This window comes from Platichthys flesus, chromosome 1 (genome assembly GCF_949316205.1).
Source record: "Platichthys flesus chromosome 1, fPlaFle2.1, whole genome shotgun sequence".
Taxonomy (NCBI): domain Eukaryota; kingdom Metazoa; phylum Chordata; class Actinopteri; order Pleuronectiformes; family Pleuronectidae; genus Platichthys; species Platichthys flesus.
The window spans coordinates 14,359,686-14,374,595 of record NC_084945.1 but is presented as its reverse complement, the minus strand read 5'-3'; the positions used below and the strand labels follow the sequence as shown (position 1 = coordinate 14,374,595).

General features: G+C 47.1%; 1 protein-coding gene across 1 annotated transcript in view; it reads right to left on the bottom strand.

Moving 5' to 3' along the window:
* LOC133957511 (uncharacterized) overlaps positions 1–14,605 on the bottom strand; it is a 53,379-nt gene extending 38,774 nt beyond the window's left edge. The window contains exon 1 of the mRNA XM_062392989.1: positions 11,704–14,605. Coding sequence (XP_062248973.1) covers positions 11,704–14,163 — 2,460 coding nt within the window. The 5' untranslated portion in view covers positions 14,164–14,605. The remainder of the gene's footprint in view (positions 1–11,703) is intronic.
* Positions 14,606–14,910: the final 305 nt, after the last annotated feature.

The following is a 14,910-nucleotide window of genomic DNA, read 5'->3' as shown; positions in this document are numbered from 1 at the left end:
ACAGAGAAGCATGCACAAAGTAGTGTGTGTGTGTGTGTGTGTGTGTGTGTGTGTGTGTGTGTGTGTTTGTGTGCAAGCATGTGTGTGAAGCAGATGGGAGGAAAGAGAGAAATTAGAGAGGGGTAAAAGGAGAGTAGCGACAGAAAGTCTGCGAGAGCATGTGAGCATGTGTGTTTCTGCGTGTGTGCGTGCGTGTGTGTGTATGTGAGTGTGTTGCACCGAGGGGGCTGTGAGGGGTTAGGGGAAAGCAGAAGGGAGAGGAGAGGGGGAGTAGTGTGGTTAGGCATCCAGAGTCAGTGAACATTTTTCTGGCAGGCCCTTTCTATGCTCCTGGCTGCTTGCCCGGCTCTGAAGCAAACTTAAACAAACTCCTGTTGCAGCCATCTGCTGAGCCTGCGGGATAAATCACAGCACTGCTCCGCTCTGTACAGCTCAGCCGCACCACTATCAGGTTACTGCGTTAGCGGCCTCACACACAGACACACACACACACACAGACATACATTACAGTCTCCCTCTCATCCACACACACACACACACACACACACACACACAAACACACTCACAAGCACACACACCGAACTACGCGTCAGCCTGGAGCCAGGGTCTGCCATGGGGGCTCACACCACCAGGAGAGGCCAGCAACATGTGGCCCCGCTAATACCACAGGGAGAGATGAAGAGGAGGGGTCGGGGGGGGGGGGGGAGAAGAGAGACGAAAAAGGGGGAGAAAGGGGGGGAGCGGGGGTTAGGGGCCGGAGAAAGAAAAAAGGAGGACTGAGGTGATGAAGGGAGAGAGGGAGAGAGATGGACAGATGACGGAGCTGGGGGAAGAAAGAGAAAGAGGCGAGAGAGGAGAAGACCTCTGTCACCTGGCTCGAGCCAAATCCTATTTTTACAGCCCCCCGCTGGAGAGGGGAACATAAAACATCTAGAACCCCTCGGCCTCTGTGGACTTCAATAACATTTTAAGTATTATATAATCGGAGGGATAGACACTGGAATTTAACATCTCATTGTGCTCCTCATAACATCCACGGCAAAAGGTCCTTACATGTGATACTCTGGGTCTGGTTAAGACATATCCTGTCGCCATAAACTTGACAGCAAATCTTGATATAACACTTTGTTGTTGTCACGTGCCGTCAGTAACTGTGCAGCTGTACACTAAGGGGTTCCAAGATGATTCATGACAAATCTGCTCGGTGGCACTGCACCACTGAGGCCTTGAGGCTGGGATACGCACATTAACTGTGACCTGGTGGTAAATGCCACTGACCAGGCTGGCCAGCCGTCTGTTAGCACACTGCTGGCCTCACGTCCTCGGATTAGTTTAGGCATGCTTTCACTAAAGTCGTAGGCATAATCAGCAGTGGTAAACAGCCACATGAAATCTGAATTAATAAAAGTTTCAACAGTGCGAATGGCATAGTTGAAAGGGAGAACAGGCAGAGAGCAACAAATAAATAATGACTGGCCTCTGGGAAGTATCTGTGGTATCTATCTGTCACACAGATGGAAAAACTGTGACGGTTTATTTCTGACTCATCGGATGGTCTGTCAGTGTGGGAAACATTCACCCATGGAAACTATTCACTAAGTCCCACTAACTCATGACTATATTTGTGTGTTTGTGTGTTGCTCATGCATATGTTTACGGGTTTGAGTGTGCGTGTTATCTGATGGCTTGACCCATGAGAGCATCTCTATTGTCGTCTCGACCACCTGGCCAACGTTTAGGTCTTAACCTTTCTTTGTTTGCTAGCCTCTCTGGATTATTTCCAAGCTACGGCAACTGGTTCACAACCCAGACCTCAATTATACTTTGCACATCGACAGCTGTGGACAGCTGCAGACACCATAGACGTGTAGTTGTTCTTATTATACGACTTTCTAGTCTGCTTGGAGTCTGCTTACAGAGGATCATGCGCAGTTGGTGCCTTCGTAACACAGACGATGCCCTACCAGCACAGATGAGTGTGCACCATTGACTGAACAGGAAGATGGACACCGCCACACGTTCTAAAAAAAAATGTGCTTTAAAATATACTATGCAATATCTGGGTGTTGCACTCAATTGAATTGTTTCAATTATAGCTGTGCAATGACCATAAAGCTAAACTGTTCTATTCTAGTCAATGCCACCTAGTGGCTGGCTGCAGTTTAGGTCATAAACCCCGCCTCCTCCATGAGAGTGGAAAGGACATGGGCCAAACTAAAAAATACAAATCAAATGCATTTTTCTTTCAAATGATTTCTTTCATTTTAGCTAAGTGTTACTTTTTCTAGCAAGTTTGGTTGTAATTTGTTATTCAAAGCTACTTGTATAAAAGCGGTGGAAACATGATTGACAGCTGAGACTTACTCATTATTGTATCATGGGAGGATGTGGAGTTCTATCATCCATCTTTATGCACATTATATGGTTTGAACCAACACAACAAATTGAAGGGTACACGGACGTCCACACAGAGCTGTGCATTATTCCTCTGATGAAGAAATGTAGATCTCTATGACCCCAGCAGCCCCTCGCATACTTGTTGATTCTTAAAGTGTAAAACTAGCTTTAGGCTGCACCATGGGACAAACATCATCCTCTTATTCCATTTACACAAAGTTTCCAGACAACTGCAGCCGGCTTTTAAAACAAGCAATACCCAATAATTCTTGTACACAATAAATGACAGCAACTAACTCCATCATTGTGTGGTCAAGCCGACCTCGAGATCTACTTTCAGCACACAGTGCGGAGACCACATTATACGACATGCGCAATATGCTAATGCATTCTTCCTGAGGTATCAGACCCCAGCTTACTCGCTGTCTCCTTCTTAGCAGCTGTCCTGGAGCTGGCAGGACAAGCTGAGTATGTGAGAGACCAGGTGGCTGGGTGGCATATGTGGGGGCGGGAGTGAAGAGGGGAGGGTCAGGGCCAGGACTTGGGAGGAGGCAGTGACACCGAGGAGGGGATGTCTTCTTCAGCCGAAATAAGCTCCCTGAAGTTCACCGGTAACGTAAATTATTATCTCTGCTCTGGTTGGCCGACAGCGAAAGAGAGAGTCCGGCTGCTAGTCTGCGGGTAGAGTGTTGTGCAAAATGGTTTGAAGTATATTTAGTCCACTACAGGCGGCTATTTTGGCTCCGGCTGACACCTCAAGTTGTCCTGTCTGGAGGTTGAGAGAGACTCTTCCCTCTCTTGACCCTAGCAGAGGTATCAGAGGGCAAACAGGAGGGCAGGCCAGGGTTGCAGAAGCAAAGCAGAACAGGGTGGGAAATGGAGGGGATGAGTTAAAGAACAAAGAATCACATTCAACACTTAAGAGAATAAATCTAATGAGTAGCGCTCAATTTCAATTTCGGCAGCTGAGAGCATAGGTTGCAAGTAAAATTACTGGTAAGGAAATAGCTCAAATATTAGCTACTGTGCCACCACGCACCTCAACTGTGTCAAGGTGCAGAACCACACACACACACACATATATATATATATATATATATATATACATACACAGCTGTGGTACAATCCAGCTGCATTTGCCAGCAAAGGAGCAAACACCTGCTAGTGCTCCCAACCACCTGGCAGAGACAGACACACACACACACACATGCACCCCCGAAACATAGGCACAAGCTTGCAGCTGTTCTGCATGTTGATGACGATCAAGGTTACACTTGGTATGTGTGTATGTAAGTGTGAGTGTATGCATTTATATGTGGCTGTGGGTGGATGTGGGTTATAGCCAAAGGGCAACTGACAGAGAGGGGTAAGCTATAGTTATAGTTTAATCTATAATTACCTCAGTCAGTCCAAGTTTACTACTGTAAATCCCAGACTCCGGGGCAATACAGCATGACAGCATCATTCCTCCACATTGGCGTCTTGCCATGGTATGCCAGCCTCCAGTGCAACAACACAGCAGAATTTGCTCCAAAGCAGATGTACAGTATTGGAAATGTCTATGACAAACCTCAGGATATTTATCCATACGGACTGGCCTCAGGTCTTTACTGAAAAACACAGTAAGAGCTTTCTTTGTTTTTCAAAGGCTTTGTCATATAGCACCTGCTAGCATTCAGATTTGCTCTAATCCTGCTCAGAACTGGATCAGTTGTACATGGTGTACGGTTCAAAGAATGTCAGTCCATTTTATAAATTGTACATGAGTCTGTTATACCCTCTTATTTTCTATTATGTAAAATGCAGGGACAAGTGGGAATTGGGGGGGGGGGACATTTATATAAAAAAGATCAAGAAACCTGTCAGTGAAAGATTGCAATGCTAAATATTACATTACATTTAGCTGATGCTTGTATCCAAAGCAACTTACAATAAGTGCATTCAACTATGAGGGTACAAACCCAGAACAACAAGAATCAGGAAAGTACAATTTTCTTCATGAAAGCAAAAATACAAAGAGCTATAGATAAGTGATATATAAGTGCTTCTTAATCGCTACTTTTTTTGTAAAAAAAAATGTTTTTATTCAGGGCAGAGCTGTTTTTTTAGTTTGCGACGGAAGATGTGAAGACTTTCTGCTAAATAATATCAAGATAGAGTAGAATAAAGAAAGAAAAGCCCTTTGGAACAAACAGCACACATACTGACTCAGTTCTCACAGGAGCCTGGCTTGAAAGTTCATCCATAATTTACTGGCTCATTGCAAACACATACCTTGATGCCACACTGGCACCCACAAACACATTTCAAGCCATGGTCTAGGGTTTCTTGTTGGTTAGAGGGACTTGTCCCCTTTTCACATCGTCCATTGTCTTCCTCTTCTGTTTTTCTCCCACAAACCTACAGAACACACAAACTTCTAAATGTTTGCAATATCAAAACTGAGAGCAGAAAACCAGTCAGCCAGAATGACTCCCTGGCATAGTTTTACAGGCACCCTTATGGATCATTTCCCCTTATAAAGTAATACTAGGGTCAAGGTATACCCATGGGATGCAGAGTTCAGCGTGGGAAAATAAAAAAATTTAATCAAAGTGAGGTAAAGGCTCATTCTGACTTTGGCTGATTTGATGTCGGCAAGAAGTGCCTGGAGGTGTCCGAGGTCACCAATTTCACCATAATAATGTGGATCATACATTGTCCTACAGAGCATTCCAGAGATCAAGCACATAAATGTTCACATCTACACAATGCTGAGACCTGTGTGGGTGGGCCTCGGATGTGAAGGGGTTTGAACTTCTGGTAAACAGCACAAACAACACAGATAAACTTGTGACACTGCGATCAAGGCCACATTCAGACCAACTTTAGCTCTGCCTGAAAAACAAATGCAGCCCCCTCATTCGACCTGATTCAACTTTTTTGCAATGTGCAGAATACATCCCAAGGGCGGAAGGGGAGCCTACTAAATGCCAGAGATAATTTTTTGGATCAAACATCTAAACAGACACGTAAATGACACTTCTCTCCAATAAGACATATCACCTCTGCTGACTGAAGACCTGAGCGCTGAGCCCATATCAATATCCTCCTTTCTGCTCGTCACTGCTCGTCTCTTTGGGGTCAACCGGTTAGCATGCTTCCAGGCTCTGCAGCAACAAACCAGCTTGGCACTCTGCTTTTGGACAGGGCCCAACACTGAAACTTCTTTCCTCCAATGACATTAACGCCCTGTACTCACAGAACAACCTCAATGCAACCGTGTAGCACTATTCAAGTGACCTACAACATGGTCACTCTTTGCCCTGACTTGACAGTCCTCTCTGTACCAATGCAGGATGTGAGGGAACGTCTGATGCCGTTTGATTCAATAACTCTCTCCTTCCCTCTTTGGCACAGCACTGCTTCCTCTTGTCAATCGCCTGCCAGGGAATCTTAAAATGAAAGAGCCAGTTACGATCCTCTTTGGCATTTGTTAAACCATTTGGTCTGCCAACCGATGAAGTCAATCAAGAGGGGAGGACCTAGGCCTTTTTGGTCAGCACTATTCGCAGGAATGACAAATTAACTGCATGGGGACCTCTAACCTCTAATGCTGGTGTGATCTCCTGAAAGGTTCCCAATTACATTGTAACTCACGCAACAAATTCTCACCTGACTGCCAATGTTTCCAAGCTCCGCCAACCCACTGCTCCCTGACTGTCTGTGTCTGGAATTCCTGCACTGAGGGTAAACTACATAAAAATGCAGACTGAAAAGAAAAACTAAACGTGATTTTGAAAAATGCAATCAGAAATAAGGTTGGTAAGTTGTTCTGATGCAGTTTACATCCCGATAAGCACAAATACATATATTCTTGTGGAAATAAAAGAACAAATCTGGCGTCTGTGGCCATTGCATTACTATGTAAGACATGAACTCAAATCAAACCATCATATATCAAAAGATCTGGATATGCAGCTTCCACTCAGCCTGTCTCCAAGTCTGTCCTAATGTAAAGTCAATAGGCTAAGCAGTTCCATGAAGGAGACATACAAAATAAAGCAGGAAGTGAGAGAGCTCTGTGGTTTATATGTTTGGGAGAAAATTTCACTCAAATAAATCATCAACATCTTAAACTAAGGTCCAGTACTTATACTATACCCAAGAGCTGGATCTGGCACAGTCAACCCTGCCAATTTGTCCCAGTGGTGAACCACCGAACTCTAGCAAATAAAAAGGTCCTTTATTTCCTTTCAGACTACTATCATAACTAAAATAAATGTATCTGATGACAGGACACATCAAATTGAAAAAATTAAACTCAGTGTTTTTAGACCATGACGGTAATATTTGTAATATTTAAAACTATTCCAGAGTTTAAACCAGCTCTTTTTATATGTGCTAGATTACTTCGCTGTGATGTCTGATGGACTTTCAGGTTCACCGAAACGGAGACTGATGTGCAGCAGGCAGCACAACACACAAGCAGGGAGGGACAGGACCTTCTTGGCATCTAGACTGTGTGAGCAACTTTCATTGGAATATACAGATGCTCCCTGGGAGTTCTATATTGAGTTCTCTCGATGCATCTATGGCAGATGGAGCTAAGTGAAAGTTCGGTCAGAGAGACTGTCTTCTAAGTCTTCCGCACAGTTTTCCAGCTCCGCTCATTTCCTTTCCATCAGCACTAATCTTGAGCTGTTTCAAAGGGGCTCTACTTTCTGATAGAGTCTGTGCGCTAAAATCTATACCTCTGTTCACAATCAATTAAATCTCGTTCAAATTTACTCATCAGCATTTATTTCTCTATAGCGCCTTTTCCAAGGGTCAAAAACCCCCACAACCATTCTCTCAAATCTGAGCAGGTTAACCTTGATTGGAAAACCTACACATACCTGCTAGATTTGGTGTAAAAGAGCTAAACAACTCTCTCCTGATTGGCAGTGAGCATTCTGTCTGCACTGTATGCCAACAGAAGGCCAGAGATACAGCAGCAGACAAAGGGACAAGTCAGGGTCTTTTGTGTCCTTCAAAGTAGTTTGAGGGAAGTTTGTACAGCCCATAGGTAATTGGCTACAGGGCTGAGACATGAAAGGGGAAACAAAGAAAGAAACACTTGATCACCTCCATCTCGTCTCCTCCACACCGGATCTGATCGCTCCACTCTGATATGGGCGAGGATGGAGCACAGAGGGATGCTAGTGGGAAGAGGGTGATTAAAGCAGCGAGTGCTAAATCAAAACCCACCGTCAGCCGCTTTGAAAGTAAGCCCCTCAGATACCAGAGGATTCCCCGTGAAACGCAAGGCTGTCCGTCCGACCTCACTACCAAGAGAAGGAGAGGACCACAGCTGCGGGAACTTTGCAGGAAACACGCAATATGAGTGGCTTTGACTTAACACACTCATACGCACATGCACACACACAGACGGCTCCCACCATATGGTATGAGCACGCCACCTCACATGCCTCAAATTAACGCATTTTTAAAAGAATCCCCTTTTCTGGGTAAAAAGGCTCTCCTGTATGATGAATTGATGAGAATGAGACGTTCTGTTTTGCTCTGGCTGCAATTTAAATCCCATTAACCCCCTCACCTTCTCCCAGCCTCCCACTCTTCTCTTCGCTCCTTCTTCTCTTTCCAATAATTCACTCAGGATCATTTCTTTGTCTCTGTTTTTCAACTTTGCATCACGATTGGATGTGTAATTTTGCCCTCACTCCTTTCACTCCGCCATAAATCTTCCTTGGCGACGCTGTCAAGACGCCTCAATGTTTTTCCTGTGACAGCAAATACCTCCTTCCCAGCATATGGGCTGAACTGAAAACACTGTCAATTACTTTTCACCAAAACCTACACACATCCATACAGCTCCCATCAGGCCAACAATAATTATCCACTCAAAAGCGTCACTCAGCAGACCACCATACATAGATTCACCTCCATGCGCGGATACACATACACACAGTCTACACACTTTTGTCTTCGTAGGAGTTTGTATGGGCTAGAGAGGCTTAGTGTGTTTGTGTGTTCTGCACATACATGTACGTAGTCTTTATTGTTGTAGGGTTTGACTAACGATTGCAGTTATACACCTTTATGTATTTGTACAAACTCTCATTTCAATCCCTTCAACAACAAAGTTATGCAGTGTTGATATAATCAGTTTAAACAGCGTTCATCGTGTGTTTACTCAGGGACTAAGCGTTTGAGTATTTCCTCAATACTTCATCACTTTTTTTATTATGCTTTTAAAAAGTGATATATGTGGTAAATTTGGTTATGCATTTTAGGCTTTGTGCAATTTGTGTCTGATTTGAACAGGCACAAGAGACTTTCTGTTAGAGAAGGTGAGCTCACAATGTGCAGTTGAGGGATGGAATAAAAACAACAAATAAACCACTACAGCAAATTAAAATGGCACTCGGAGTACATATCTCCACCTAGGCCAAACAGTCCCCTATGAGACCACGTTTAAATTCCCTAGATCTGGATTTTTATGTGGATCTGCACCAGATTGCTCACACTCATAAATATCCTTCCCCTGACCATTTTTGATTTGTTTTCATCAAGATCCATGAATTATTCTTGTTAAAGAATATCGCTATGGTCAAGAAGGTGAAAGAAAATACCCGGGGATATAAATGCCTACATTCACATGAAGCAGTCCATGGAGAGATCATCTTTCCTAACATGATTTCAATATAAGGATGGGGGACAAATCAGTAAACATCTGTTTTCCCGAGAGTGCAAGTGAAGGATCTGCTGACCGGCCACCCCTCCCCAGACGCCGGCTGGTGGTACTTACACACCTGTCAAAGGTCACGTCCAACATACTAATTAAACACACGACAGCAGAACAGAGAACACGAGAACCACCGATCAGGGTGTGTGTGTGTGTGTGTCTGGGTGTGTGTGTGTGTCTAACATTTAACAGCTACTAGAGTGTCCTGTGGCAGATCTCATTTCATGTACTATTTCATATCTCACCAAGCTTGGGAAAAAAGGCAGCGCAGCATCGTGCAGCGTGTTCACACTCCAAAGGATATGCACTCATACATTACTAATCATGTTTACACCAAATTGAGCAACGTAATTACAGAAATTACAAACTCTTTTGGCCTTAATTAAAGATTTATCATCAACAACGTCTCGGAATTCCCGAAATTGAATATGAATTCACTACTGGAACTCTGCTTGCTCTGCACTTTCTGTGTGAGGGAAAGCGGAAAACTAGACTAGACTAGACAAGAATAGAATAGAATAGAATAGAAATACTGTACGTGAGCATGTGTTAATCTTTGTTAGTCCTTGTATAGTCCCCTCCAGCAGGCACATGAAGCGCTGAGGGGAACCAGATGGGCACTCCCTCCTGACAGCCCAAACCCCAGCGATGACAGACGCTCTCAACCATATAACATGACACTAGAGGACGGAGCACCTGTTCCCACGCAGGCTCGCTCTCTCGCTCCCCTTCCCCACAAAAATGCACACTGGCACTTTCTCCTCCATGAGGTCACTCGCTCCCTTAGGCCAAAACTGCCTGTGCCACCTGCAACAGCCCCGCGGTCCAAAGCGATCACCTGAAACCCTGCCTGCCCCGACAACCGCTCTCATTCCACCCTTGCTGCGGAGCTGGTTCCATAATTATCCTCTATGTGAGGAGTAGCACCTCACGTATGATTGCTATGTGCTCAACTTGGAATAGCTCCAATGCTATTGCTCAGACAAATAATGAAGTCTTACGTGTGGAGTTCATAACAGTACGAGTGACAGCGGTACTCCAAAAGCACTTCTGTGAGGGACGGCTAGAAAATGAAGTGGACAGCCCCAGACAGCTCCGGTGAGAGTTCGCAACACATTGAGGATGCTGGGTGTCAATGACATCCGCAGATGTGCTTCACATGTCCTGCGTGCCCGGACAGTCACTGTTGCAGGAAGGAGCTGCTCAGAGCTGCCCACAGAGCCAAGTGGCTGTCTACATGCTCCTCAGCCCTTCATTAGCACTTCACCATCCATGTTGGCTTTGCACTATAGTCCTGCACATAAACCGACACCTCCAACATGCATCCTTCTGCTATTGGTCATCTACAGTGAAAGAAAGCAGAGTAGTTCTGTCAAAATTTTACCAGCAGGGAAGGGATTTTGTGCAAGTGTTGGTAATAGTTCAAGTTATGTCAAAGTCATTAATCAACTTCGTTAAAAACATGAATCCTTCAGCCACAATATTTAAGTATATAATTGATAAACAATGATATTAAGTCAACTGAAGTCAAGTTTTATCAACATGGAACCTTTTAAATAACAGTAACTTCTTCAGCAGTAGCACTGCAGCTTCTGCAGGTGTGACCTTGTTTTATGTTCTTTTACACCTCATCTTCAGTTGTCTGCTGCTCTGGTGTCACTTGACGATTCAATAGAAAGGTGTGATTTGGGCTAAAAATGATTCTGACAGACGTGACAACATATCCATGAATGTTGGCGTTAGACTTTATATTTCAGAAGGTTATTGCCAGTCTGCATATCACTGAAGTACAGTATCTGAACTGTCTGTCAAACAAATTAAATCAATTATAAAGAAATTTAAAAAACTGCGAAACTGACAACTGCACCAGGTTGATTTACTTTCTTTGATTTCCACTGTACTAAGCTATCCGACTGATTCGATATGGATATAACATGAAGATAATTGCTTAACACAGAGACACAAAAACTTTGGACAGTCAGTTTAAATTCCTATAGGCTATTTAAATGATTCCTAGTGATTGTCCTTGCATATGTGGGGAGGATTGATATAATCATCTGTTGTTTATGCATCTGTGTTTTGTCATTAGCGGAGGAAATATGGAAGAGACTCACTAACTTCCCTGGAAATACTCCTAAAGATCTTCAACATGCTCAAACTAAAACAAACTACAGTGCCGGCCGAGACACACTCAGTCATGCTGGTTAAAATAAACACACTCACACACACACATGCACAGAGCAAACACAAGGCCGGCCTTGGCCTTCAGATCCCCCTATTTTTCCTCCGGTGTTTATAGAAGTACGTTTTGATGAAAATGTTTGTCTCATCATTGTTCATCCAAGCTGCCACCCCCCCAAAGACATCAAAATCATCCCTCTGCTGTGTGACTCAGAGGTCGTATCGGGGCAAACACAGTCTGCACTGCCCTGTGGGAATGCAGGGGGAATTAATAGATGGCATATGACTGTCAATTAATCAAGGCCAGAGAATTCATCGATATAAATGTAAAAGCGTTATGAAAAACCAAAGAATATGGCTGTGCTGCCGTGTCTACAGGCTGTGTGCTCTGGTCTTACCTTGTGTCTCGATCGTGGCGAGGCCGATTCCGGTTCCCTCCTCTCCTCGTCTGATGATCCATGTCCATGTCTATCCCTGTCCTGCTGCATCCTCTGTCCCGCCTGTACCATGGCCTTACATTCCACACATGCGCCAATCACAAGCCTCTTTCCATCATCCACCAGGAGTGTGCGTGTGCTGCGAGGGGCATACAGGAACACAGGTAACCTGGCCATAGTAACGGCACATAGCCTACCCTGCCTGCGCTGCTCCTGCCTGCAGAAGAAACAAACAAACGCCTCACAGTTGTACTGTCGGGCCCACGGGGAACTGGGCAGCTGGGGGTTGCCACTGGGTAAGCTAGAGGTAGAAGGGGTGGAGGGTCCCTGGCCCCTGTTCTCATGCAGGGCCCACTGGGCACGCAGGTCATGATAGCAGAGATTACAAGCCGACACAAGGCCTGTAGCGTCGGCTGGCTTGGCACGGGGAGCCGGCGGGTGGACGGTGAGAAAGGGGAAGAAAGGCTCCCTCTCCCCGCAGCGCCCAGGTGGGTTGACATGAAGCTGGTACTCTCCACCTGCAAACAGCTCAGCTCCACACAGATAACACACCGACATGGAGCTGCCGGAGCGAGAAGCCAACCCTCTCTGGGAATGGGCCGGTTCACACCCCTCAATGGCCATGGCAGTGTGGTACCTGACCAGGAAGGAGCTGACAGAAGTGATTAGCTCCTCGCTGAGGCTGAGTCGATATGCTCCCCAGATCTCCTCCAGGATTAGATGGCACTGGGTGCAGCAATGCACGCGGCTGTGAATCAGGCCCTGGGCGTTAGGTGGGCAAGGCAACATATTGATGAAGGGAAAATGCATCACACCACGGGATTTGCCCACACCAGCCTGTGCATAGGCAACTCTCATGTCTCCCCCACCCTCCTGACCACAGAGGTAACAGGCCTCATGGGGAGCCTTGGGTTTAGGTATGCACTGCATAGGCTCTTGGGGCTTTCCCTCCTGGGGAGTTAGCTGGGGGGGACGGACAGCACTGGTGGTCTGGTTGAGGGGGACTACATAGAGGCGCTGGAGCACAGGCACATCTGCCAGCTGGAAGCTCTGCCACTGCTGCATGAGGGAGGTGTGGCAGCTTCCACATACCAGGGTTGTACCTGCCAAACTGATGGGCACCGCACCACGTGGAGGGGAGTGCAGCCACAGGAAGGGAAAGAAGGGCTCGCCCTGTGCTCTCTCCTGCTTCTGAACACTGACTTTAAAGCAGTCATCGTGTTTGAGCTCAGTGCCACAGACGTAACACACACACTCCTCTGGCCTGGACTCCTTAGCTGCGCGCTCCTGGGCGCTCTTCCTCGCTGAAAGGTCTCTGGCAGGTCTCAGCTGAATCGATGGGCCTGCTCTGCTGCCATACATGTCCCTGTCATCATCGCTCGTTATGTTAATCTCGTTTTCATCGGAGTTGTCAGAGTTGTTCTCCCCGGGCGCAGCCTTCGTGGTGACAGTAGCGGTGGTGTGATGCTCGCCGGCTCCCCGGTACAGCAGATGTCTGGCCGGAGCGCAGCTGCTGTCGGCACCACGCTGGATCTGACGCGGCTCCTCCAGCCACCGCCTGTTGCGCATGATGACCCCGTTGTCCTGCACAGGTGTGTCGGACAGGGGGCCCTCGTAGCCCCGCAGAGGGAATCTCTCCTGGGTCTTTGCCACAGATTCTGATGCCTGACAGACATTATTCATCATTTTAGCGCCGCGCCTCGCCGGGACAACACTTTCCACTTTGGGCGACCTCTGCGCCCCGCACACACCCACCGGGTAGCGGATCGCCCGCTGAGAGTCCGGGCTGTTTTTAACACTGATGACATTGTTTTTCCTGCCACTGTCTCTCGGCGACTTGCCAGATGCCCTCGGGCACTTGCCCACGCTGGCTCGGTCCACCGCGTCCATCTCCTGGTCTGACATGTTCTCGTTTTCAGAGAAGTCCGAGAAATCCGAGTCCGCGCCCCCGTCGTAGCCCTGTCCGATCCTCCTCTCCAGGTCGTAGGAGAGGTTCCACTCCTGCGGGACCCGCCGGGAGTCGCACTGGTACGGTCGCTTCAGCCAGTACATGCGCTTCTCGAGGGGCGTCCTGCTCCGCTCGAAGGAGTTCCACTGCTCCTTCAGGAAACAGTGGCACACGGCGCACACCAGCGCGTGTCCATCCGGGCTCACTTCACACGCACCCGGCGCTGCCTCCTGGTTCTGCAGAAACGGGAAAAAGGGAAGCCTCTCTTTCTGATATGCCACTTGCAGCCTCAACTCCTTCCCCGGCGTGACTCCGCTTCCACATACAAAACAATAAACAAGTCCCCCGAATCCGTTCCGATCACTCCTGGAAATGTTGCCGGGCAATGGGTCGTCCTCACCGGGCATAGCTGCAGCCATGAGACGGTGTTTCCGAGATAAGGGTGCCAGGTCCTGGTCACGGGGGGAGTTCATTGTTTTTAAACATCCACGACTAGGCTACATGGCACAGCGTCCTTGAAGCCATGCTCACACTCATCCACAGGTCAGGAAACCAGACGATCAAAGTTACTCACTGGATGATAAGAGAGACGAGCGGTCCATTGAAACAGCAGCGCGCAGTGACGGCAGCAAACTGTGCGGGACGGGCAGAAAGTCTCTGGAAACACCCGCAAAACAGCGCGTAAATCCGCGTTATCTGAAGCGTGTAGTCCGCATGTTTGCACTGGAAATCCATGGGAGAGATGTCAGACGAGCCCGGGTCGCCTCTGCAGCGAACTTTCCTGCCTGCGCTCTGCAAACTTTGGCTGCTCGCGCTTCCTCACACTGTGCACAGCGCCATCCCCGATCCAGTCCGTGGGACGCGCCTCGGCACCCCGAAGGAAACCTCCTGCCACAGCCCCCCGGTACTAGTTCCTCCGAGATGGGGAGAGAGAGCGCACTCCTGTACAGTAGCTGCCCGAGCGTCAACGCACTGAGCACACACACACACAAACACACACACACACGCAGAGGATATCCACCGTTTAACGTGCACTGGGGCGTATATTCAAATAAGAAAAACTCCCAGCATGTGGGCATCATCTGCATCCAAAACTCAGACACTCTATTAAAATGCCATTATCTGAGAATGAGATGGTGAAACTGTTTTCTCCAAAGTATGCACGAAGCAGAGAGGTTGCAAGTGATCCCTGTGTGTGTGTGATTGTGTGTGTGTGTGTT